Source organism: Molossus molossus, unplaced genomic scaffold, assembly GCF_014108415.1.
Source record: "Molossus molossus isolate mMolMol1 unplaced genomic scaffold, mMolMol1.p scaffold_m16_p_1, whole genome shotgun sequence".
Taxonomy (NCBI): Eukaryota; Metazoa; Chordata; class Mammalia; order Chiroptera; family Molossidae; genus Molossus; species Molossus molossus.
In genome coordinates this window covers 144,920,448-144,947,139 of record NW_023425344.1, presented here as the reverse complement: position 1 = coordinate 144,947,139, position 26,692 = coordinate 144,920,448, and the positions used below count along the sequence as shown (strand labels likewise).

Below are 26,692 nucleotides of genomic sequence, written 5' to 3'. Positions count from 1 at the left end.
CCCCTGATCCTTATAGTAATGAAAAGGATCCTAGAAAGAAATGGAAATCCTCAAGATCATAATAGAAAACAAGTATTTAAGAAGGGCAGTGTAGCCCTGGCCGGTTTGGCTCAGCGGTTGGAGCATCGGCCTGCGGTACAGAGAGACCTGGGTTTGGTTCCCGCTAAGGGCATGTACCTCGGTTGCAGTTTGTCCCTGGCCTTGGTTGGTCGTGCGGGTGGCAGCCACTCGATGTGTCCCTTCACATCGATGTTTCTCTCTCTCTCTCTCTCTTCCTTTCTCTCCCTCCCGCTCTAGCTGAACAAAAAATGGAAAAATGTCCTCGGGTGAGGATTAAAAAAAAAAAAAAAAATGAAGGGCAGTGTATACAGAATTGGGATTTATACAGGTTAGTGGCTGTAGACAGTTCTTACATATGCAATAATGCAATGAAAAAATTAGAAAGCAACTAGAAGGAATAGGTAGATGAATGTGAAGATAATGAAGGGGATGAAGGAAAAAACATTCATTTAAGCAGGGCAAGGAGAAAATAAAGATTTAATAAAAGAGTCAATATGTTGAAATTATTATAAAGACTCAACAGAAACAGGGGCTTAAATAAGGGCAGGAACTCAATATATTATCAAATACAATAGAAATATTTATTAATGCAAATTAAGAACTGAAGAAAAAGTTAATTCTTTTGTTGGGTTATTAAAGTTTTAATTTGAAGTTTTCTTTTTAATCCTCACTTTTAAGTTTAATAAATTGACATTTTATATTTTACCTAGCAAAACCTATGTTCATAAATAATGTAAATTAAAATCTGTTTTAAGCCCCGGTTGCTTTGGCTCAGTGGTTAGAGTGTTCACCCGCTGACCAGAGAGTCCCGGGTTCGGTTCCCACTAAGGGCATTTACCTCAGTTGCAGTTTGTCCCCAACCCCAGTTGGGGTCATGTGGATGGCACCCACTCGATGTGTCTCTCTCATATCAGTGTTTTTCTCTCTCTTTTCCTCCCTCTCTCCCTCCCACTCTAAAGATAAATGCAAGAAAATAAAAAATAAAATTTGTTTTAACTTCATCAGAGTTATGAATTACAAATATTTGGCTCTTTGTTTCTGTTGTTTCTAACATCTTCCTGTTTGGTATATACTTAACTTTCTAAATGAACTTATCTTATTGTTTGGTATAATCTGGTTAAGTGTTTTAGATTTTTTTGTGGGTAAAGAGAGAAAATAAATATCTTATTTAGTTTTTTTTTTTATCATCACCTGAGAACATTTTTCCATTTGTTTGTTCAGCATTTGTTTGTTCAGATAGAGTGAGAGGGAGAGAGAGGAAGAGAGAGAGAGAGAGAAACATTGATGTAAAAGGGACACATCGAGTGGCTGCCACCCGCATGACCCAACCAGGGCCAGGGACAAACTGCAACTGAGGTACATGCCCTTAGCAGGAAACAAACCCAGGTCTCTCTGGACTGCAGGCCGACACTTTAACCACTAAGCAACACTAGCCAGGGTTCTTATTTAGTTTTTTATTAATTAAAGTTTAAAATTATGATTATGTAAATGAGGTTATTAATCTCTGTTCATTAAATGAGAAATAAATTTTAAACTAAAATGCTCCTAAATTTAAAAAGTATTACTCTTATTGTCTATTTTTTTTTTTATCTTCTCCCGAGGACATTTTTTGCCCTTATCTTCAGATAGAGTGGGAGGGAGAGAGGGAGGAAGAGAGAGAGAGAGAGACATCGATGTGAGAGAGACACATTGAGTGGTTGCCACCCACATGACCCCAACCAGGGCCAGGGACAAACTGCAACCGAGGTACATGCCCTTAGCGAGAACTAAACCTGAGACACTCTGGTCCACAGGCCAATGCTCCAACCACTGAGCCAAACTGGCCAGGGCTCTTACTGTCTATTGATAAATACTTGACTTGCTTCCATATCTTGGCTATTGTAAGTAATGCTGCAGTAAACATAGGGGTGCATATATCTTTTCAAATTAGTGTTTTGGATTTTAGAAATATAGTCCCAGGAGTGGAATTGCTGGTCATATGGTAGTTCTAGTTTTAATTTTTTAAGGAAACTCCACACTGTTTCCATAGGGGCTACACCAATTTGCAATCCCAACAACAGTGCTTAAGGGTTCCCTTTCTTCATATTCTAACCAACAGTTGTTGTTTGTTGATTTACTTGATGATAGCCATGCTGACAGGTGTTAGGTGATTTCTCATTGTGGTCTTAATTTGCATTTCTCTGATAATTAGTGATATTGAGCATCTTTTCATAGGTCTGTTTTCCATCTTGTTATCTGCTTTTTTTTTCTTTTTTGGCTAATCCTCACCTGAGTATATTTTTTCATTAATGTTTTTTTGTTTTTATTCTTACCCAAGGACCTTTTTGCATTTATTTTCAGATACAGTGGGAGGGAGAGAGGAGGAAGAGAGAGAGAGAGAGAGAAAAACATTGATGTGAGAGACACATCGACTAGTCACCACCCATACAACCCCAACCAGGGCTGGGGACAAACCACAACTGAGGCACATGCCCTTATTGGAAACTGAACCAGGGACTCTCTGGTCCGCAGGCCAATGCTCTAACTGCTGAACAAAACTGATCAGGGCTCCACTGATTTTTAGATAGAGTGAAAGAGAGGGGTGGAAGGAGAGAGAGAGAGAAACATTGATGTGAGAGAGACATCGACAGGTTGCCTCCCCCACTATCCTGACCTGCCAGGGATTGAACATGCAACCCAGGCACATGCCCTTTACTGGGAATCAAACCTGCAACCCTCTGGTCCATGGGCCAATGTTCTAACCACTGAGACAAACTGGCTAGGGCATTTTCTGCCCATTTTTGTTTAGATTATTTGTGTATTTTGGGGTTAGAGGGTGTTGTATGAGTTGTTTATAAATTTTGGATATTAACCCCTTAGCAGATGTATTATTAGTTAATATGTTCTTTCATTTGGTAGGTTGTCATTTTGTTTTCATGATTTTTCTTGCCGTACATAACATTTTACTTGTAGTTTCATTTGTTTGTTTTCATTTTATTTCCCTTGTCTGAGGAGCTATAATCAGGAAAAAATATTACTAAGAGAAATGTCAAAACTTATCGCCTATATTTTTTTCTAAAAGTTTTATGGTTTCAGGTCTTATAGGTAAGTTGTTAATCCATACTGAGTTTATTCTTCTATTTTTTTTAATAGATTAAAAAAAAATTTCCCTTTATTGATTTTAGAGAGAGAGGAAGTGAAAGGAAGAGAGAGATAGAAACATTAATGAGAGATAGAAACATCAATAGCCGCCTCCTGTATGCCCCCAACTGGGGATTGGGCCCACAACATGGTCATGTATCCTGACCAGGAATTGAACCGGTGACCTCCTGGTGCATGGGTCGATGCTCAACCACTGAGCCATACCGGCCGGATCATATTGAGTTTATTCTCATATATGGTATAAGAAGGTGGTATAGTTTTCTTTTTTTTTTACATATATCTGTTCAATTTTCTCAACACCATTTATTGAAGAGATTGACTTCTCTTCATTGTATATTCTTGCTTTCCTTTTACGTATTAACTGACCATGTAGGCATGGTTTTATTTCTGGGTTCTCTATTCTGGTCCTTTGGTCTATGTGTCTGTTGTTATGTGAGTACCATGTTGTTTTAATTACTCTAACTTTATAGTATAGTATAATTTGATATCAAGTAGCATGATACCTCCAACTTTGTTCTTCTTCCTTAAGATTGCTGTGTCTGTTGAAGGTCTTTTGTGGCTCCATATAAAATTTAAGATTATTTGTTTTAGTTCTGTAAAAATACATTGATATTTTGATAGGGACTGTGTTGGATCTGTAGATTGTTTTGGGTAGTCTGGACATTTTAATGATATTAGTTATTTCTATTCATGAGCATGGCATATGCTTGCATTTATTTATATCTTCAAGAGTTTTTCTCTTCAATGTCTAAAAACTTTTTGAGTACAGGTCTTTTATCTCCTTTGTTAAATTTATTTCTAGATATTTATGTTATTTCTTTTCCATGCAATTGCAAATGGGCTTGTTTTCTTATTTACTTTTTTTTTTTGGTAGTTTATTATTGGTGTATAAAAATGCAGCTGATTACTGTACATTTTTATTCTGCTATATTACTGAATTCATTCATCAGTCTTAGTAGGTTTTTGGTGGAATTGTTTAGGGTTTTTATATACTATAATATTATGCCATATTACTTCTTCCTTTCTTATTTGAATGCCTTTTATTTCTTTTCTTGTCTGATTGCTGGCTAGGACTTCTAATACTATGTTGGTTAAAGTGGTGAAAGTGGACTTTAACAAAAATGCTATAAGAAGAGATAAGAAGGGACATTAAATAATAACAGAGATCAATGAAAAAAAAAAGATATATTTTTTGTAAACATTTATGCATTCTACATAGGAGCATCTAATTATACAAAGCAAATCATCATAGACATAAATAGAGAGGTTAATATTAATTCAGTCATAGGAGGGAACTTTAATACCCCATTGACATCAATGGATAGATCTTCCCAACAGAAAATCTACAAGGTAACAGCAGCCTTAAATGATACATTAGACCAGAGATTTAGTTGATATTTTTAGAGCATTTTACCCCAAATGAGTAGGTTATACATTTTTTATAAGTGCACATGGAACATTTTCCAAGATAGACCACATTGTAGGCCACAAAACAAGTCTAAATAAGTTTTAAAAGGTTGAAATTATATCAAGCATATTCTCCAACCATAAATTACAAGAGAAAAACTGAAAAACACATGAACACATGGAGGCTAAATAACATTCTACTAAACAATGAATGGGTTAGCAAAGAGAAAAAAAAGATATATTGAGGCCAATGAAAATTCACAGCAATACAGGCCTACCATAAGAAACAAAAAAAAAACTCAAACAATTAAACTTTACACCTAATGGGACCAGATAAAAAACAATAAGCAAAGCCAAAAGTGAGTAGGAGAAAGGAAATAATGAACATCAAAGTGGAAATAAATGAAGTACAATCTAAAAAAAAAAAAAAAATCAATGAAACAAAGAGCTAGTTCTTTGATAGGATAAATAAGATTGATACACCTTTAACTAGACTCATTAAAAAAAAAGAGAAGACCCAAAGAAATAAAATCACAAATGAAAGAGAAGTGGCAACTGATATCACAGAAATATAAAAGGTTATGAGAAAATACAAGAACAATTATATGCCAATAAATTGGACAATCTCGAAGAAATCGACAAATTCCTAGAAACAAAAAATCTCACCAAACTGAATCAAGAAGAAATAGAAGACCTGGCTAGTTTGGCTCAGCAGTTAGAGCATCGGCCCACGGACCAATGAGACCAGGGTTTGATTCCAGCCAAGGGCATGTACCTTTGTTGCGGTTTGTCCGTGGCTCTGGTTGGGGTCTTCTGGAAGGCAACCAGTCAATGTGTCTCTCCTGCATTGATGTTTCTTTCTCTCTCTGTCTCTGTCTCCCTCTCTTCCTCCCTTCTACTCTGTTTGAAGACAAGTTAAAAAATATCCTCAAGTGAGAATAAAAAAAAGAGGAAGAAATAGAAAATCTGAACAAATGGATTACTACCAACAAAATTGAATCAGTACCAAAATCTCTCAACAAATAAAAGTCTTAGAATAGATGACTTTACAGGTAAATTTTACCATACACTCAACAATTAACACCTTTCCTTCTGAAACTATTCCAAATAATTCAAAAGACAGGAAGGCTCCCAAGCTCATTTTACAATGCCAGCATTATTCTGACTCCAAAACTAGACAAAGACATTACAAAAAAGGGAAATTATAGGCCAGTATTTATGATAAACATAGATGCAAAAATCCTCAATAAAAGATTAGCAAATCAAAATTAGCAGTACATTAAAAAAGATTATACACCATGGTCAAATGGGATTTATTCCTCGGATGCAACATTGATTCAATATCTAGAAATCAATTATCATGTTATATAACAAATAAACAAAAGAAAGAATAAATCATATGATCATATTAATAGATGCAGTAAAAGCATTTGATAAAATCTAGCATCCAGTTATGATAAAAATTCTCAGTAAAGTAGAGTAGAGAAAATCTACCTCAGCATAAAAACCATATAGGAGAAACCCAGAGCTAACATCATGCTTAATGGGAAAAGCTAAAATAATTTTTCTTAAGATCAGATCATGTTTTACATTTTTAAACCATAAAATGGGCTCATTTAATACATGTCAGTTAACATTGTTTTCTAAGCAGCAACTTGGTTTGCTGCAGTGGCCACAAAGATTTATATTATGCAGAAGTCACATAAGTTATTTATTCAGTTCCCTATGGATGAACAGCCAGTTATTTTGACATTATGAACAATGATATAGAGAATGTCTCCAAGCTCTTGTCTGTGGTCTTCTCCAGGGCAGGGTCAGACTGAGCGGGGCTGAGAGGGCACACAGACTACAACAGGCTCCCTCTCTCTGCTCTCTGAGTGTCTGTCTCAGTGCTTCACTTTAGGGCTTGTTCAGTAATGAGGGACAAGAGGGAACAAAACAGGAAGGTGTGAAATAGGAGCAGGGAGAGAGAGGAACAGCAGAGCAAAATATTGTTCCAGCATGGGCTTGGGAGACGGGCAGCCTGGGCTTCAGCCCACGCTGTACCACCTGCTAGCTGCAAGACTGTGGGCAGCTCACCTAGCCCTTGGAGCTAGAGATTCTGATTTTTCTTTTCCTAATAATATCTGCAATTAATGGACACATATGCACACATCAAATGGATGAAATCACAATTTATGATTTTGTTTCTGATACAAAATGCTTGCTATTATAAAAATAATAAAAAAAAGATTACCAACAGAGTATATAAAATTACTTCTGAAAAATGATTTTTACTTTTTTTTTTTTTGTCCTCACCCAAGAACATTTTTTGATATTTTGTTCAGATAGAGTGAGAGGGAGAGAGAGAGAAAAAAACATCGACCTGAAAGGGACACATCGAGTGGTTGCCACCTACATGACCCAACCAGAGCCCGGGACAAACTGCAACTGAGGTACATGTCCTTAGTGGGAACTGAACCTGGGTCTCTCCGGACCACAGTCCGATGCTCTAACCACTGAGCCAAACTGGCTAAGGCTAATTTTTACTTTTTAAGATATCTCCCACAATGGGTGCATTTTATATTATTTTTAAGAACCTTTATTAACTTTGGTCTTCATAGTTGTTAAACCTAACTTGACAATTCTTTCATATCTAAATCTCAGACATCCTGGTGACTTGGTTTTTTTAGTTCTTCTTTCATTTGGTCCTCCTTGATAATCACAGATGTACTTGAAGACTTAAATCTTTGACTTGGATAATCATAGTTTTATATTAGATTTTTTTTATACATCTTTTAACTACCATCCTATGTAGAGTAGACAGGCAATTAAAGCCATTCGTGTGCTGTTGGCAGGAGAAAACCATGTGACTTTTAAAATAGTGTTTTATATTTCTTTGAAATATCACAGTGGTACTTAAAAATGCCTCATAATTCTATAATCACATAAGCATTTCTCTTCTATAATTTAAAACTTGCCTTTTAAAATTAATTTTTAAAAAGGAGTCTTCTAAAATTATTGTGAAGTGATGTTATACCATTAAATATTTTCATTAAACTTAAAATGTTTATTATTAAAATATCCCAGAAATATTTCCAAATATTTGTAATAAGGTATTTTTGATTTCTGAAGCAAATTTTGAAATGTATAATTGAAAATTTGAATCCCGTGTTGTTTTTACCCCTTACTCTTGTTTTTATTTTCAAAATTTCAGAAGTCTGTGTAGGATTGCATTATTGAATTATATCATTTTGGTATATTTTACAAATATCTATCTTCTTGACATCATATGCTTTTCCTGAATAAGGTTATCTATTTTTACTTTAAGTGTATTTATCTAGATCTTTCTTCTAAGTCCCCTGGGTTCCTCAAACTTGGTATTGCCCTGACTCTTTCCTCTGTCTTGGCTCAATGCAACCTACTTTGCCATCTGTGTTCCCATCCTCGTAAACAGCAGCATGGAAACACTGAGGCATGAATAATCCTGAACTCCAACTCTCCCTGAAATCACCACATCCAGTCATTCACCAAGTTTAATGTTTTCTACCTGTTACAATTTTTTTTTTATCCTCACCCAAGGACATTTTTTTTGCACTTATATTCAGATAAAGCAGGAGGGAGAAAGGAAGGGAAGGAGACAGAGAGAGAGAGAGAGAGAGAAACACTGATGTGAGAGAGACACATTGAGTGGTTGCCATCCACACAACCCCAACTGGGGCTGGGGACAAACTGCAACCGAGGTACATGCCCTTAGCAGGAACCGAACCTGGGTCTCTCTGGACCACAGGCCAATGCTTTAACCACTAAGCAAAACCAGCCACGGCATTGTGCTGCCCTTTCTAGAATGCACTTCACATCCTCCCTCTGCACTTAGTATATCTTTCAAGATGTATCCCTACCATTTCTTAAGCATGCCAGGTACACCAGACTGTTGTCTCCTGTGTGCCCTTACTGTAGTTTATTCACTTCAGTTGTAGAACTAGCCAGTGATACTTTTCTTACTGTTTTCACATACCTTTACCCCTTCTAGAATATAGGGCAAATATTTTTATTTATATTTCTAGCTTCTCCCAGGTTAGTGCTTATGATTTGATAGGTACAGTAAATGTTTGGTGTCTTACTGATTGAGTGAGTGACTGAACAATTGAATGAATATGATATTTTCTAAAGTTAGGTTTTTCTTTTGCTTTGTTTTTATAGGAAGAAGCAACAAAGCCAGCAATTAAAAAAAAAGAAAGTGGTATTGATATTGAAAGCGCTCTACAAAACCAAACAAATAATGAAAATTTGATTTATGTTGATGGAGAACACAAAAATAATAGTGGTAAGTTAGTGACTACCTATGAATTTTTTTCTATGCTTAAATGCTGGTATAAACAAATCTAATTTGAATAGATCCAAATATGTTATTCATTTGTTAAAGTATTTTTTTTACTATCTTTATCCAAAAGTATCCCAACTGCTATCATCTTTTTCTTTCTACAAATGTTTTAACCCTCTGAAAATTTTGTCTGCTATTACTTTTATTTTATCAAAATATGCATAAATGAAGATGTCTGTACATGTATTTAAAACTCATAGTAAAAAATATTTACATTAATGTATCTGTAACTACATTTGTAGATAACATTTCAGCATTAGGATTAGGAGAGGATGAAGATATAGAATCACCTTGGGATTCTGAGGTACTATTTATTGTTATTCTATTATTATTTTAAGTATCAGCATTGATAATATTAAAACATAAAAGGGATGCTTTGACTTTATTTCTCACCTCTACATTTGCCCATAGAAATTATTTTCTTATGTTTTTAACCTGAAATTAATAAAATAACTATGTGCTAATTACAGGGGGGAGCAAAAGAGGTTTGCAGTTGTTCATATGGAAAATAATATAATAATTAATAAATAATAATACAAGAATAAACTTTTTCACATACTTACAACTGTAAACCTTCTTTTGTCCCACCCTGTATAATACTTCATAGTACAATTCTGATCATTTGTAAGACTCACTTAATTAAATCAGTGTAGTATATTATAAAATACTTTGAAGTCATAAATATAAGTTTGGGTTCTGAAGTTAAGTTTATCTAAAAACTAGAGAATTATTTCAGGCCAACTTCTGTGGTCAGATGTTTTTTTATAACTTGTCACTTGGAAAGATAATGCCTGGGACTTCAAAGTATTGTTCTATTTGGGTTGTCAAATAGATCTTCAAGGAACATTTTCAGAGAAAGAAAAGCATAGTGAATAATAATAAATATGTAGAATTTGACCTAGTGGTATTTTGATAAGTAACAGCTGTTTTGGATGGTTAAAACAGCATGCATTAGTACCTTACTTGTAACCAAGTATGGTATAGCAACCATACTTGTAGTAGCATGAGTATAAAGACATGATGAGCTGATCTAACCTGACAGCTCTGGAAATGGATGTGAAGGGTCTGATGTCTTGGATACAGGCATCTGCTTCCTAACAGTACAAACACTGTGCTTGAAGTCTAAGATCATTCTAGCAATCCTGGACCAGTTTCTTACTAGCCATGGGATCTTGGGAAAACCTGTTTAACCTTTTGGAATGTCAGTAAATTAATTAATAATAATGCTAACCTTTCATGTATGTGTGATAAACAAATCTGGTAACAGTGTGAAAACCCTTTGTAAATTGTAAAAGGTGCCATGGAAAAGTAAGACACAGTGATCACAGTATATTCAGTGACTTACTAAATATTGAGGACACTTTGTAAACCTAAAGGACAATAAAATGGCAGTGGTATAAAGGAAAAAAATGAGGACGTTAGAAAGGGTATGTGGATTTCTAATTTGGAGGATGTTACATTTTTGTAGACTGTTAATGGACATATCCTGTAGGAATGCACTGCTTTGGTACCTGAGACCTTCTTGATGAGATCCTACATGTTTTGACCTTAAGTAAATTTCTGTCATTTATTTATTTATTCATTCATTCATTCATTCATTTTTAATTCTCACCTGAGGGCATTTTTCCATTTTTGTTCAGGTAGAGTGGGAAGGAGAGAGAGAGAGAGAGAGAGAGAAACATCGACGTGAAAGGGACACATCAAATGGCTGCCACCCACATGACCAAATAGGGCCAGGGACAAACTGTAACCCAGGTATGTGCCTTTAATGGGAACCAAACCCGAGTCTCTCTGGACCGCAGGTCTATGCTCTAACCACTGAGAAAAACCGTCCAGGGCTGTCATTTATTTTTTTAAATATGTTTTTATTGATATTTTAGAGAGAGAGAAATGAAGAGAGAGAGATAGAAACATGAATATGAGAGAGGAACATCTAACAGCTGCCTCCTGTCACCCCCTACTGGAGTCTGAGCCTGAAACCTGGGCATGTGCCCTGACTGGGAATCGAACTGAGATCGCTCAGTCCATGGGATGACTCTCAATTCACTGAGCCACACTGGCTGGGCAAATTTCTGTTATTGAAGAGCAACTACGTGCTGGGCAGTTAGACTCAATGTACAAGTTGAGGAGTTGGGCTGAAGTGAGTGGGGGAATAGAAAAACAAGTAAACAAAAGTTCATTATAAGTCAATGTAAGTGCTTCATAAAAAGAAAATGGAGAATGTTAGGTTGGAGAATACTGGGGGAGTTTATAGTTAGAATGGGACTGGGAATGAAATTTAAGTGGTCAGAAAAGATCTTTGTGAGTGTGACAAGAGCTGCCAAGTAAAGGAGCCAGTCATGTGAAGGTCCAGGAGAAGAATACAATGGGACAGAGAGAACAATACATCTCATCTATTCTTATTTTGCTCTAACATTTTGGAATGTGCAGAAAGCTGGGTAGCCATTATCATACCATTTTTACTTCTGTTGTGTGTAGAAAAGAAACAAAATGTGCATAATGAATGCCTGGCACATTTTAGATGGTTAATAAATACATGTTCTTACTCTTCTCTTATTAAAGCCTACAATAATTCTTTGAAGATTTGTATAACAGTATATACATTTTTTGCAATTATTTAAATATAATTTTTAAAAAGTTTTATCTTACTTTTTTGCCATTTTATCAATCATTTTTTAACTATGAAAATTTTAATCAAATAATAGCTTTGTCTAAACCCTAGAGTGCCTAAGTGAAGCAAGTTCCACAGTGTTCTGTTTATACGCAACACAACACACTCCAACATTTTCTACATGTCAGGTATCTTTTTATAACACTAACAAGAATTCTGTCATTAGAAATATTTTAAATTTATAGCAAGTGTACTTATTTTTGTTGTTGTTGTTTTTGTTTGTTTTCTTTATCCTCACCCGAGGACTTTTTTTTGCATTTATTTTTAGATAAAGTGGGAGGGAGGGAGGGAGAGAGAGAGATCAATGTGAGAGAGATACATCGACTGGTTGCCACCCACATGACCCAAACTGGGGCCCAGGACTAACTGCAACCAAGGTACATGCCCCTAGCAGGAACCGATCCTGGGACTCTGGTTTACGGGCTGACACTCTAATCACTGAGCTAAACTAGCCAGGGCACAAGTGCACTTATTGAATACATTTTTATAAGGTATTTTTCAAAATGTCCTCTTATTTTGGTGGGGAATGCAAAGTAGAGATAGGTGTTTTGCAGTTAGTTTCTTGTTGAATGTGCACATACATCAGTATTTTGTTTATGAAAGTTTTTCTCTGTCTTTCCATGCTCAATATACAGTCAGTAGCCAAATGAAGATAAAAGAAAACCTAACTAGAAAGCATATAGGGGGTTTTCTATTTAAATGTTTGGGTCAACACATGCTTTTCTTATTTTTAAGTCTAATTGCTTTTAAAGTAAGAAATTGAGATATTGTTTTAGAAAGGGCTTAAAAAATCTTTATGTAACTCATTATTTTTATTTTTTATTATCATTTTTTCTTTGTTGATTTTATAGAGAGGAAGGGAGAGGAAGAGAGAGATAGAAACATCGATGAGAGAGAACATCGATTGGATGCCTTCTGCATGCCCCCCACTGGGAATCGAGCCAATAACCTGGGCATGTGCCCTGACTGGGAATCAAACCAGTGACCTCTTGGTGCATGGGTGGATACTTAACCAGTGAGCCACACCAGCTGGGCATATGTAACTCATTATTGATATAAATTTTAACAGAGTTCCTCTGAAGGTCTTCCACAGAAGTATGTTGATTATTTATCTGTAGCTGCAGATCAAAGAGAAAAAAATAAACTAAATGGACAAGTAGAAGGTAAGAACTGTGTTTTATAAAGAAGTTCTTTGATAGAATGTTGATTTAAAACATGAATACTTACATATTCTAATAGCCAAAGAAAATCACCTGTGAAATGCCTAGTAAGAAAAGAAATAAAAAGCAGATAAGTTGTAAATCTTACCAGGTATCAACTAAGATTAAATTGAGAGTGCTACTGCAGGAGCTCAATTATTTGTTTCCTTTCAAGATACTCTAAGACCTGACTTAAGTCAGGATATAAGGAGGAGGAGAAGGATTAAATAGGGAGTGAAGATTGAGAAGGGCAGAAATTACAGAAGTAAATGAAGGAAAAAGAAGCAGATATATGTAGTGGGAGGTGATACAATAATTCTTTAGAAAAAGGAAGAACAGAGTATTTGAAATGTGGGAGGAATATAATCAGAGCTTCCAGTACCAAAACTTGTCAGGGGTGTCCAGCAAAATGTTCCTACTCTTACTCTTTCCTCTCTGTTGGGAAGGCCTTATGGACTGAGGTATCTATCAGGTGGAGCTGTATTTCATCTCCCAGGGATGAGCAGAAGTGTATGTGGCCAGCTATAAGCATCTATACCCTGACATCATATAAAATTTTGCTACTTCATAGGTTAGTATTATATAGTCCAAAATAAGAACATTTGAAAGAAGGAGACAGCAGGGTCAGTTATGGTGAGAGAAGGAAACTATAGCCTGATGAAAAGTCCAATAGAAACTTTATGAATTAATGCAGTTTCAATTTTAAAGAAATAATAGCAGTAGGCCCAGTATTCTGCATTTCTCACAAGCTCTTGGGTGGCCCCAATGTTACTGGTCCTTAGACTGTGCTACTCAGTGTAGAGAGGGTCTAGACTTCTCTTCAGAGAAATGTCGAAGAGCTGTCAGATAGATAATTTAAGACATGAAAGGATTAAGCAAAAGCATGTCTATATTATTTTGTTTTCATTTCTGAGCATGTCTATAGCCAAAGGGGAGCAAAAGAGATGAAGAAAAAGAAAGTATAAATATAAGATACCACTGCTAAACAGGGAGAAAAAGTGGTGGGATAAGGCACAGTGAGGGAAAAAGGGGAAGAATGAAGGCCACAGATCTAGAAATTACTTTTGAAGAGGAAAAGGGGGTAGTGAAGAGAAAAAGGGAGGATAGAAAGGCATTAGCTAAGGTAATTTTGGAGTTGAGGAAACCTGAGAGACCTCACTTTAGGTGACTTGAGGATATTGGCAGTGAAACAGAAGATTAGATCCTTGCTGCTCCAGAGAATACTGGAAGCAGGGGTGGTGCTAGAATTGGGGTAACTCTAGCTCCTGGTTTATCTTCCATTTCAGGCAGCAAAGATATGTTACACAGGTATGTGTTATTTCAGTGAGAGTAAGTTGAATATAGAAGCCTTGGCTGCTGTTCTGTTTTTTTGTTTGTTTGATTGTTTGTTTTTATGGTAGCTCAGGTTTTGATAAGATAGCTGTTTTATAAAACTCATTTAAACACTAGCATAATACACCAAACTGATTTTGGAAAGAAGAAAAAATTAGAGTTTATTCTTTAAGTGCTGTAATTGTTATTTTCAGTATCTATTACACAGATTTAGAAATAAAATAATTCTTTTTAACTTTAGTAGCCATATTTCAATATTGAAAGCTCATTTTACATTATTTCTTAGATGTGTTTTATATACCTTCTTGCATGAATGGATCAAGAAACTGTAAGATGACTAAAGTAGAGGATGCAAGAAATATAGGCATACCAGTAGCCTGCATTGGTATGAAAAAAATGAATATTTTTATTAACTGTTATTCTATTGATGTTTATCTAAGCTGATCAATTCATAACATGTTCTCTGTTTATACATGGATTATGCATTCAACTGAAATGTCATCACAATTGTGTGCTTCATAAATTACAAGACAGATGAAAGAACATGATAAATACTTGTAACATAGTGGTACTAGTAATTCTCATGTGTTGCATCAAAGATAGCTGTTGTGTTCTGTTTTACATTTATTCTCTCAGTGTCACAGTTTGTTCCTCTGAATAAAGATCACTTTTTTACCATTAAGCATTATGTTCACATTGGTATATGTATACTTTTTTACTTTAGTATAGTTTTTGAAACATAATCTTTTAAAATCTCAACTGCATGTTTTGTTAAAACTATATTCCTGTTTTTTCTTCAGTATTTATAGTGGATTTATATTTCTGTCTAGTTGGTGTCCTAAACGCCTGCCCCCTGAGAAAAACAAAACAAAACACTAATAGACCTAATTAATCATTTCCAAATCCAAGCATGAGGATTCAGCTCCATACTAACTCTGCATGAATGTATGTAGTTGGCTTTCATATTTTTATGTAACTGAGTATATGTCTCTTTGCTCTTTAGATTCTCCTGAAAAATATTCTCACTCGAAGGTAATAACATTTATATTTTTATATTTAAGTATTAAAGATTATATAAAATGTACAATATTTATTAATCATCTTCTTTCAAACCCCATTCAGCCTACCCTTGTGGTGAAAGATCCTGTTCCTAACAGAGCAGTAGGCGTGAAGGACATAACAGCATCCAGATCAGGTGAATTCTGGATCTTGTATTTAACTCTAGAAAGAAATACACGGACATATTTTACGTGCTCATAGTCTTTTTATTCCTAATTCCTTTTTTTCTTTGCAAGTTTAATTGTAGGATTTTACATAAGTAATGTAGATGTCATTGTTGGTATTCATGTTTGAAAAAGAGAAATTACAGAAATTTAAAAATGTAAGCTCTAAGAAAAATATTTTCACCTTTTTTGTTTGTTTGCTTTCCATTTTGTTAGTTCTCACCTGAGGGTAAATTTTTCATTGAGATACATTTATATATATTTATATATATTTAGAGAGAGTGGAAGGGAGGAAGGTGAGGAGAGAGAGACACACACATCAATGGGTTGCCTCCCTGACCAGGGCTGGGGATTGAACTTCTAACCCAGGTACGTGCCATTGACAGGGCATCAAACCCACTCACTTCAGTGTGTAGGCCAACACTCTAACCATGAAGCCACATTGGCCAGGGTTTACTTTTGTTATGATATCCTAAAGTTCTCAGTTTGGATTCCCTGTACTTACTAGGGATTCTCAGAGATATTCATACTGTTTTAAAATGGTTATTTGAATTCTTACCTTTACTTAGAGTAAAGCTTCAGCTGCTAACATGTCAGTAGTGTTTTACTTTTATTTCATCTTAGTGTTGTTACACTGACGATCTTAAGCAAACCAAATGTTTTGATTAGCAGACTCTGTGTATGGGTACGTGCATGTGTGTGTGCGTGTGTGTGTTTATGGTGTCTTTGAGTATTAAGAATGTGGGAAGTAATTACGCATAGCGAATGTTTAATAAACACAACCTTTTAAAACAGAAATTCTGAAACTTTTTGACCTTAGAATCCTTTTACAGTATTAAAAATTATTGAGAATTTCATGCCCTGGCTAATCTTGCTTAGTGGTTAGAGCATAAGCCCATGCACCAAAGGGTTACAAGTTTGATTTCCAATCAAGGGCATATATCTGGTTGCAGGTGGGATCCCAGGTCCTGGTTGGGGTCTGTATAGGAGGCAACCAGTCGATGTGTGTCTCTGTCACATTGATGTTTCTTTCTGTCTTCCCTCCTCCTTTTCATGCTCTCTAAAAGTCAATGAAAAAATATCCTCGGGTGAGGATTTTAAAAAATCCTCTGTGGAAAACTCTACTTGTACACTTATAAGAGACTGACAGTGAACATGACAAGTAACATTTAGTATTACTATGAAAATAGTCTTGACCTTTTGGACCTCCTGAACCAGTGAATCTTAGGACTCCAGGGATTCTCAGATGATACATAAATACTATTGTTTTATTTTTTTATTTTATTATTATTATTATTACTTTTTTGTTAATTCTCACTTGAAAATATTTTTCCATCAATGTTTATAGTAGAAGGGAGAAAGAGAGAGAGAAACATCTATGCAAGAGAGTCACATGAATTAGTTGCTTCCCACATGACTCCGATCGGGGCCAGGGGTCAAACCTGCAACCCAGGTATGTGCCCTGGACTGGGAATTGAACCCTCAACTCTTCAGTCCTTGGACCAACACTCTAACCAGTGAGCCAAACCAGCCAAGGCAGTACCACCATTTTAAATCATATGTGGGATTAGTGAATGACTAATGTCCATTAGTATCGCAATCAATTACCATCACAGACTTTAGAGAGATGGCCTTGTTAGATGAAGAAAAGATTAATATTGGAGCTCTGTTTGTGTTAGGGAATAATAGGGCTCCATGAACGGTGTGAATCACAGCTCCCAGCAAAGAAAGAGAGCAAAGAGGGTAATGAAGAAACAGAATTCATCCTAGACCACCTCTGCGGCCTCACCATAGTTTTGACTTTTCAAAGTCATTCTGTGGCAAAATCTACTTAGTGTTTACTCCTTTTATGCAACCTACAACCAAACAGAATATCTTTTTTTTTTTTTTTTATCCTCACCCGAGGACATTTTTCCATTTTTTGTTCAGGTAGAGTGGGAGGGAGAGAGAGGAAGAGAGAGAGAGAGAAACATCGATGTGAAGAGACACATCGAGTGGCTGCCACCCACACGACCAACCAGGGCCGGGGACAAACTGTAACCGAGGTACGTGCCCTTAGCGGGAACCGAACCCGGGTCTCTGGACCGCAGGCCGACGCTCCAACCGCTGAGCCAAACCAGCCAGGGCTCTTTTTTTTTTTAAATCCTCTCCCAAGGATATTTTTCCATTTATCTTCAGACAGAGTGGGAGAGAGGGGGAGAGAGAGAGAGAGAGAGAGGAAACATTGACGTAAGAGAGACACATCAATTGGCTTCCTCCCACACCACCCTAACCAGGGCTGGGGATGAACCGCAACCAAGGTACATGCCCTTTGCCAGAAACAAACCCTCAACTCTGGTCTATGGGCCAACGCACCAACCACTGAGCAAACTGGCCAGGGCCAAACAATATTTTTGAAGAATACATTTGCATTCTTCCTGTAACTGAAGTAACATATACTTATAAAACAAAAATAATTAGGAGAAAGAGTAAACACCTTTTTAAAAAACTTTACCTTTATTCGTGAAAGTATTACAGGTGTCTCCTATTTTTTCTCCATTGACCCTCTTCATCCTGCTTTCCCCACCCACTCCCTCAGGCCTTCACCAGCTATTGTCTGTGTAAATGGGCTATGCATATAGGTATATAAGTTTTTTGGGTAATCTTTTTCGACCCCCCAACCACCACCACCAGGATTCATCAGTCTGTTCCATGTTTCCATGTCACTGGGTCTACTTTGTTCATCACTTTGTTTTATTCATTAGATTCCACATGTAAGTGAGATCATGTGATACCTAGCTTTCTCTGAGTGGCTCATTTTGATTAGCATAATAATCTCTAGGTCCCTTCATGATATCTTAAAGCATAAGAGATTCTTTTTTTCTTTCTACAGCTGCATAGTATTCCATTGTGTAACTGTACCACAGGTATTTTTTTTTTATACTCACCCAAGAATTTTTTTTTCATTTATCTTCAGATAGAGTGAGAAGGAGGAGAGAGAGAGAGAAAAACATCTATGTGAGAGAGACAAACATCAACTGGTTGCCTCCCACACAACCAGGGCTGGGGACAAACTGCAACCAGTTAATTGACTGAAATCAAGCCCACAGCTCATTAGTCTGCAGGCTACACTCCAACTGCTGAGTTAAACTGGCCAGGGTCCACAGCTTTTTTTTTACTCATCTACTGATGAGCACTGGGCTGTTTCCAGATTTTGGTTATTGTAAATAGTATTGCTATGAACATAGCAGGGTATGTATTCTTTCTGATTGGTGTTTCAGGATTCTTAGGATATATTCCTAAAAGTGGGATCACTAGGTCAAATGGCAGTTCTATTTTTAATTTTTTGAGGAAACTTCATGCTGTTTTCCATAGGGGCTGCACCAGTCTGCATTCCCACCAGCAGTGTATTAGGGTTCTCTTTTTTGCACATCCTCGCCAGCACTTGTCATTTATAGATTTGTTCATTGTAGCCATTCTGGCAGGTGTGAGGTGATTTCATTGTTGTTTTTTTAATTTGCATCTCTCTGATGATTAGTGACTTTGAGCATATTTTCATATGTCTCTTGGCTATTTGTATGTCCTTTTTGGAGAAGTGTCTATTCAGGTCCTTTGCCCATTTTTGATTGGATTGTTTGTATTCCTTTTGTTAAGTTGTATGAGTACTTTATATATTTTGGATATTAACCCCTTCTCAGAGGTATCATTGGCAAATATATTCTCTCATACAGGGGGATCCCTTTTCCATTTGTTGATGGTTTATTTTGATGTAGTTCAATTTGTTTATTTATTTCTATTGTCCTAGCCGATGTATCAGTGAAAATACTGCTCCATGAGATGTCTAAGAGTTTACTGCCTATGGTTTCTTCTAGGATTGTTATGATTTCATGAGTGACATTCAAGTATTTTATTCATTTTGAATTTATTTTCATGTATGGTGTAAGTTGGTGGTCTAGTTTCTTTTTTTTTTATTATTATTATTTTTTTATCCTCACCCGAGGACATTTTTCCATTTTTTGATCAGATAGAGCGGGAGGGAGAGAGAGGAAGAGAGAGAGAGAAACATCAGTGTGAAGGGACACATCGAGTGGCTGCCACCTGCATGACCAACCAGGGCCGGGGACAAACTGCAACCGAGGTACGTGCCCTTAGCGGGAACCGAACCCGGGTCTCTCTGTACCGCAGGCCGATGCTCCAACCACTGAGCAAAACCGGCCAGGGCGGTGGTCTAGTTTCATTTTTTTCCATGTGCCTGTCCAATTTTCCCAACACCGTTTATTGAAAAGACCGTCTTTTCTCCATTGTATTCTCTTGCCTTCTTTGTCAAATATTAATTGAGCATAATGGCTTGGGTTAATTTCTGGGGTTTCTGTTCTGTTTTATTGGTATATATGCCTGTTCTTGTGCCAGTACCAGGCAGTTTTAATTACAATGGCTTTGTTGTATGGTTCGATATCTGGTATTGTGATCCCTCCTACTTTGTTCTTCTTTCTCAAGTTGCTGTGGGTATTCAGAGTCTTGTTTGGTTCCATATAAATTTTTGCAGTATTTGTCCTAGATCTGTGAAATATGCCATTGGTATTTAAATAGGGATTGTGTTAAATCTATAGATTGCTTTGGATAGTATGGACATTTTAATGATATTAATTCTTCCAATCTGTGAACATGATATAAGCTTCTGCTTATTTATATCTTCCTCTATTTTTTTTCAATGTCTTGTAGTTTTCTGTAAATAGGTCTTTTACCTTCTTACCTTCTTGGTTAAGTTTATTCCCAGGTACCTTATTTTATTTTATTTTACTTTTCTGCATTGGTAAATGAGATTGATTTTTTTAGTTTCTCTTTCTGAGAGTTCATTATTGGTGTACAAATATGATGTCAATTTCTGGGTGTTAATTTTGTATCCTGGTACTTTGCCAAATTCATTTATTAAATCTAGTAGTTTTTTTGTGGAGTCTTTAGGGTTTTCTATGTACAATAATATGTCATCTGTAAATAATGACAGTTTCACTTTCTCCTTTCCAATTTGGATGCCTTTTTTATTTTTTTCAATTCTTACCTGAGGACATTTTCCATGTATCCTCAGATAAAGTGGGAGGGGGGGAGAGAGAGGGAGACAGAGAGAGAAACATTGATTGATGTGAGAGGGACACATCGACTGGCTGCTTCCCACAAGACACGACCAGGGCCAGGGACTAACTGCAACCGAGGTACATGCCCTTGACCAAAATTAAACCTTCGACTCATTGGTCTGCGGGCTGACATTCTAATCATTAAACCAAACCAGCCAGGGCTGGATGCCTTTTTTAAAAAAAAAATGTTTTTATTGATTTTTTTAGAGAGAGGAAGGGAGAGAGAGAGAGAGAGAGAGAGAGAGAGAGAGAGAGAGAGAAACATTGATGAGAGAGAAACATTGGTCTGCTTCCTTCTGTATGCTCCATACTGGGGCTCGAGCCTGCAACTGGGGCATGTGCCCTGACCAGGAATAGAACCAGCGACCTCTTGGTGCATGGGTCAACACTCAATCCACTGTGCCATGCCAGCTAGGCCAATTTGGGTGACTTTTATTTTTTCTTCTTGTCTGATCACTGTGACTAAACTTCCAGTACTATGTTGAATAAGAGTGGTGAAAGCTGACAGCCTTGTCTTGTTCTTGTTCTTAAGTAAAACACTTTTAGTTTTTGTCCAATGAGTATGTTATTCACTCTATGTTTGTTATATATGACATTATGTTGAGGTATTCTTTGCTGAGAGTTGTGATCAAAAATGGGTGCTGGCTCTGGCCAGTTTGGCTTAGCAGTTAGAGCATCAGCCTGTGAACAGAAGGGTTGCAGGTTCACTTCCTGGTCAAGGGCTTGTACCTGGGTTGCAGGTTTGATCACCAGCCCTGGTTGGGGTCATGCAGGAGGCAACCAATTGATGTGTGTCTCTCACATAGATGTCTCTCCCTCTCTCTCTCCCCCTGCCTCCCTTCCAATCTATAAAAAATTTAAAACAAATGGGTGCTATATTTTGTCAAATGCTTTTTCTGCATCTATTGATATGATCATATAATTTTTATCTTTCATTTTGTTTATGTGGTGTATCACATTTATTTATTTGTGAATGTTGTACTAGCCTTGCATTCCTGGGATAAATCCCATTTGGTCATGGTGAATAATCTTATTAATATACTCCTGGATCAAATTTGCTAATATTTTGTTGAGGATTTTGGTATGTATATTCATCAGAAATATTGGCCTATAGTTTTCTTTCTTTGTAGTGTCTTTACCTGGTTTTGGAATTAAGATAATGGTGGCCTCATAAAAAGACCTTGGAATTCTGTCTTCCTTCCTCTTGAATTTTTGGAAATAGTTTGAGGAGAATAAATGTTAGTTATTTGAATGTTTCTTGAAACTTCCTTGTGAAGCCGTCCTCCAGTCCAGGACTTTTGTTTGTTGGGTGTTTTTTTATTACTGCTTCAATTTCATTAGTTGTTATTGGTCTCTTCAGGTTTTCTGCTTCTTTCTGATTCAATTTTCAAATTATTGTATGTTTTTAGAAATTTGTCTATTTCTCTCAGGTAAGCATATACTTGGGAGTGAGTAGCAGGATTATATTTAGAACTTTGGGACCAAATGGGAAAACTAGGTTGAGGTCTAAAAATTGCCTACTCAAACAAAATGTGGTTTCTTACCTTTATTTTTATAGCTCTCAATTTGCAAGTATTAGTTATAACTATATTCAGTGTAACTGGAAAGCACCTTCCAAAACCAAATATTAAAGCTTTTCCTGTATTTTTTATGGCTTTATACATTTTACAATAGGCTTTTCTAGCATTAACGAGAATCATTGAGAATTTGCTATATAGTTCCTGCTTCCCAGCTGTGTCCAGTCTGTCTCCTTAATTTTCTTAACGACTACATAGTTCACAAGAAATATTGGTATTAAAAAATGCTGTGTCTGTTCATGGATTGGAAGAATTAACATCATTAAAATGTCCATATTACCCAAAGCAATCTATAGATTCAATGCAATCCCCATCAAAATACCAACAACATATTTCACAGAACTAGAACAAATACTATAAAAGTTCATATGGAACCAAAAAAGACCCCGAATAGCCACAGCAATTTTGAAAAAGAAAGACAAAGTAGGTGGGATCACAATACCAGATATCAGATTATACTACAAAGTGACAGTAATCAAAACAGCCTGGTACTGGCACAAGAATAGGCATATAGACCAGTGGAACAGAATAGAGAACCCAGAAATGTACCCAAGGCAATATGCTCAATAGTATTTGACAAAGGTGGCAAGAGCATACAGTAAAATAGAGACAGCCTCTTTAATAAATGGTGTTGGGAAAACTGGATAGCTACATGCAAAAAAATGAAATAAGACCATCAGCTTACACCATACACAAAAATAAACTCAAAAAGGATAAAAGACTTAAATGTGACCCATGAATCCATAAAAATTCTAAAAGAAAATGTAGGCAACAAAATTTTAGACATCATACGAAGCAGAATTTTCACTGATGCATCACCTAAGGCAGCAGAAACAAAGGAGAAAATGAACCCATGGGACTACATTAAACTAAAAAGCTTCTGCACAGCAAAAGAAACAACCATCAAAATGGAAAGGCAACCCACTGTATGGGCAAACATCATTGCCAATGATACATCAGATAAGGGGTTAATTTCCAAAATATATAGAGTACTCATACAAATCAACAAAAGGAAGACAAAAAATCCAATTAAAAAATGGGCAGAGGAGCTGAATAGACACCTTTCCAAACAGGACATACAAATGGCCAAGAGACACATGAAGAAATGCTCAACATCACTAATCATCAGAGAAATGCAAATTAAAACAACAATGAGGTAATCACCTCACACCTGTCAGAATGGCCGCCATCAACAAATCATCAAACAACAAGTGTTGGCGAGGGTGTGGAGAAAAGGGGACTCGAATACACTGCTGGTGGGAATGCAGACTGGTGCAGCCGCTATGGAAAACAATATGGTGCTACCTCAAAAAATTAAAAATTGAACTTCCATTTGACCCAGTGATCCCACTTCTAGGAATATACCCTAAGAAGCCTGAAACACCAATCAGAAAGTATATATGTACCCCCATGTTCATAGCAGCACTATTTACAATAGCTAAGATCTGGAAACAGCCCAAGTGTCCACCAGTAGACGAATGGATAAAAAAGCAGTGGTACATATACACAATGGAGTACTATGCAGCTGTAAGAAAGAAAGATCTTTTATCCTTTGAGACGACATGGAGGGACCTGGAAAGTATTATCCTAAGTGAAACAAGCCAAGCAGAAAAAGAGAAATACCACACCATCTCACTTATTTGTGGAATATAATGAACATAACAGTCTGAGGAATATGGTAGACCCAGACACATGGAAGTAGGGTACAGACTGACAACCCTCAGAAGAGGGGACGGTGGCAGGAGGGAAGAGATAAACCACAGATCTTATATGCATGTATGCATGACCAATGGACATGGACAACAAAGCCGGGGATGGGGCAGGGGGGATGGAAAGGAGGTTGTCAATGGGGTAAAAAAGGAGAAACATCTGTAACAAAAATAAAATTAAAAATAAATAAATTTTAAAAAAGGAATGCTGTGTCATTTAAAATTAATATATGTAAGCCAATTTTGATTCTACTAGGTTACTCCTTTTATTGACTAACCACATCTAATATGTGTTCCAATTTACATCATGTTAACTTAGTGCCCTTTAAAAGTCAAATGATCAGGTGTGAACAAACATTTTTTCCCCTATAATTTTATCTTCTTTCCTTTCCTTAGCTCTGGAACTAACATTGTATTTATAAAAGACTTTGACTGTCTTCCAGAGTGGTGACTTTATGCTATAAATCTGGTTATTTACCTATCTATACAAATGGGTTTGTTTTTTTTTTAATCCTCACCTGAGGATATTTTTTCACTTATCTTCGGATAGAGTGGGAGGGAGAAAGGGTGGAAGAGAGAGAGAGAGAGAGAAAAACATCTCTATGTGAGAGAGACACATCCAGTGGTTGCCACCCACAGGACCCCAACAAAGGCAGAAACAAACTGCAACTGAGGTACCTGCTCTTAGGGGGAACTGAACCGGGCCTCTCTGGTCCACAGGCCGATGCTCTAACCACTTAGCAAAACCGGCCAGGGCACATGTGTCTTATTTCTTCATGAGTTCAGTAGATTTAAGAATCAGGACTTTTGAAACACCTACATAAGCTTCGTCATCACAGAAACATGTGAAACAGAAAAACTACAAAATAAACCCAAGAAACTGAACATGTGGTTCATTTCTCTTCATAGTTGGTACATTTTATAAAGTAATGAGCTGAAGGTAGTTGACCCAGGATTTGTACATTTATTCATTGAATAAAAATTTATTATATTCTGGGCCCTGAAATTTTTATATCTTATTTATTTCTAAAAACATTTTCTCAGTTCATGCCTGCATCCTCTGTTTTGCATTGCCTTTTAATTCATCTTTCTCCATTTATTTGTATGCTCTTTATATTCATCACTATGTCAGCATTCAGAGTGATGTATCTTGAATGCAAATATGACCATGAACCACAAAACATAATAATGTTCAGGTCTTTTAAAATCACCTATGAGGCTTTTATAATCTGATTTCTGCCTAACTCTCCATCTTTAGCTCATTGTACTGTCCACTCCTTTCTCTGGCATTACTGAACTGCTGGCGATGTTCTCCTCACCACTCTCTGTATTTTAGACAAAATTGATTCCATTGTATGCTTCTCTTCCTGTCTTGATACAGCCTTGCATGCTGTCTGTCTCTCTTCCCTGCCCTCTTCCCCTTTGATTCTGGCTAACCTCCCTGTTTAAGTCTCAGCTCAGGCATTATCTCTACAAAAGCCATTCCTGACATCTCTTATCTATGTTTTTCCTTAAGCCCCAGTGCTGAGTCCTAAATGATGAAAAGAAATTTGTCAGAATAATAGAGGAAAACATTTCAGATATAACAAAGGTGTACACTGATAAATACATAAGAAGTGACAGCAATTTTGGAAATTGTGAATAATGTTGCAGGTGAAATTTAGGGAGATGTTAAAAAGATGCCCTTATGAGGTGGATAATATAGTGTGATTTCATATGCTGGTACTGTATTTTTTAATTTTGTTTCTGATTATTTTGTTTATTGATGTGTGAACGAGTCTGTGAAAAAATTTTTGAGCTGTTTCTATGCCTTGAACTTTGTGATATCTAATATTTCCTAAATGATTTGTTGACATTTTCAAATATTAGGAGTATTTCTTAAATAAATAAATAATTCTACTAAAGATTAAGCTTAATTAAAATTCTCAATGGATAAAATATAATTTTTTTATTTTTATATCAATTATAGCTTTTATTTAACTGTTCTAAGTAGTTTATTTTAACTAATATAGAGATTTGTCAGCAGAACTAGACTTAGAAGTGAGATCACAGGAAGAGCAGGAAAGGCTTGATGGGAGTGAGAACCACCACCGACAGGTATGTAATAAGTTACATTTAAATTTCTGGTATAATAATGTTTTCTATGCTTTAACAATGTAATGTGGTCCAAATGAAATTACCTTTTAAGCTAGCCTTTTAGAGTCAATAGACCATAATTAGTATTTTGTTTTTATAAAATTTTAACTAGTTATGAGACTTAAAATATTGTTAGAATTTATAGTAACAGAGCTAAACTTTATCCTCGTGGTTGAGGCAAAAAATAATTCCCAAATATTGTTTGCTTCTTTTATGTTTATAACTTTCTTACATGATAAAGAAGTTAGCATCAAATATTGAATTATATCATTAAACAGTTAAAATTATGTTATTATTAATTTTTTTAATCCTCACCTTAGGACATTTTTGCATTCATCTTCAGATAGAGTGGGAGGGAGAGAGGGAAGAAGAGCCAGAGAGAAACATCGATGTGAGAAAGACACATCAAGTGGTTGCCACCCACATGACCCAACCAGGGCTGGGGACAAACTACAACTGAGGTACATGCCCTTAGCAGGAACCAAACCCAGGCCTGTCTGGTCTGCAGGCCGAGGCTTCAACTGCTGAGCCAAACTGGTCAGGGCAACAGTTGAAATTATGAATAATATAACTGATGATTACTGAGCTGGATTCATGTGAAAAGAGTAATCATTGTCAGTGGTTCAGAATTTGCAGTGTCATATTGCTAGTCAATAATGCGAAGGTAAAAGCTATATTATGCCTTGTGACCTCTATGTAATTGACTTCAGGGACTACATTCAGGGAGAGAATGGGGTCATAAAATTAACTCAATTGCCTATTA

The 26,692-nt window shown here is 36.3% G+C and overlaps 1 protein-coding gene across 1 annotated transcript in view; it reads left to right on the top strand.

Annotated features, from left to right (window-relative positions):
• The window catches only part of LOC118633047 (ankyrin repeat domain-containing protein 26-like), a 129,124-nt gene that overhangs the window by 29,017 nt on the left and 73,415 nt on the right, over nt 1-26,692 (top strand). Inside the window, 7 exon segments of the mRNA XM_036266485.1 lie at nt 8,791-8,914; nt 9,214-9,275; nt 12,712-12,805; nt 14,460-14,558; nt 15,177-15,205; nt 15,296-15,368; nt 25,817-25,890. Of these exon segments, the coding sequence (XP_036122378.1) occupies nt 8,791-8,914; nt 9,214-9,275; nt 12,712-12,805; nt 14,460-14,558; nt 15,177-15,205; nt 15,296-15,368; nt 25,817-25,890 (555 nt within the window).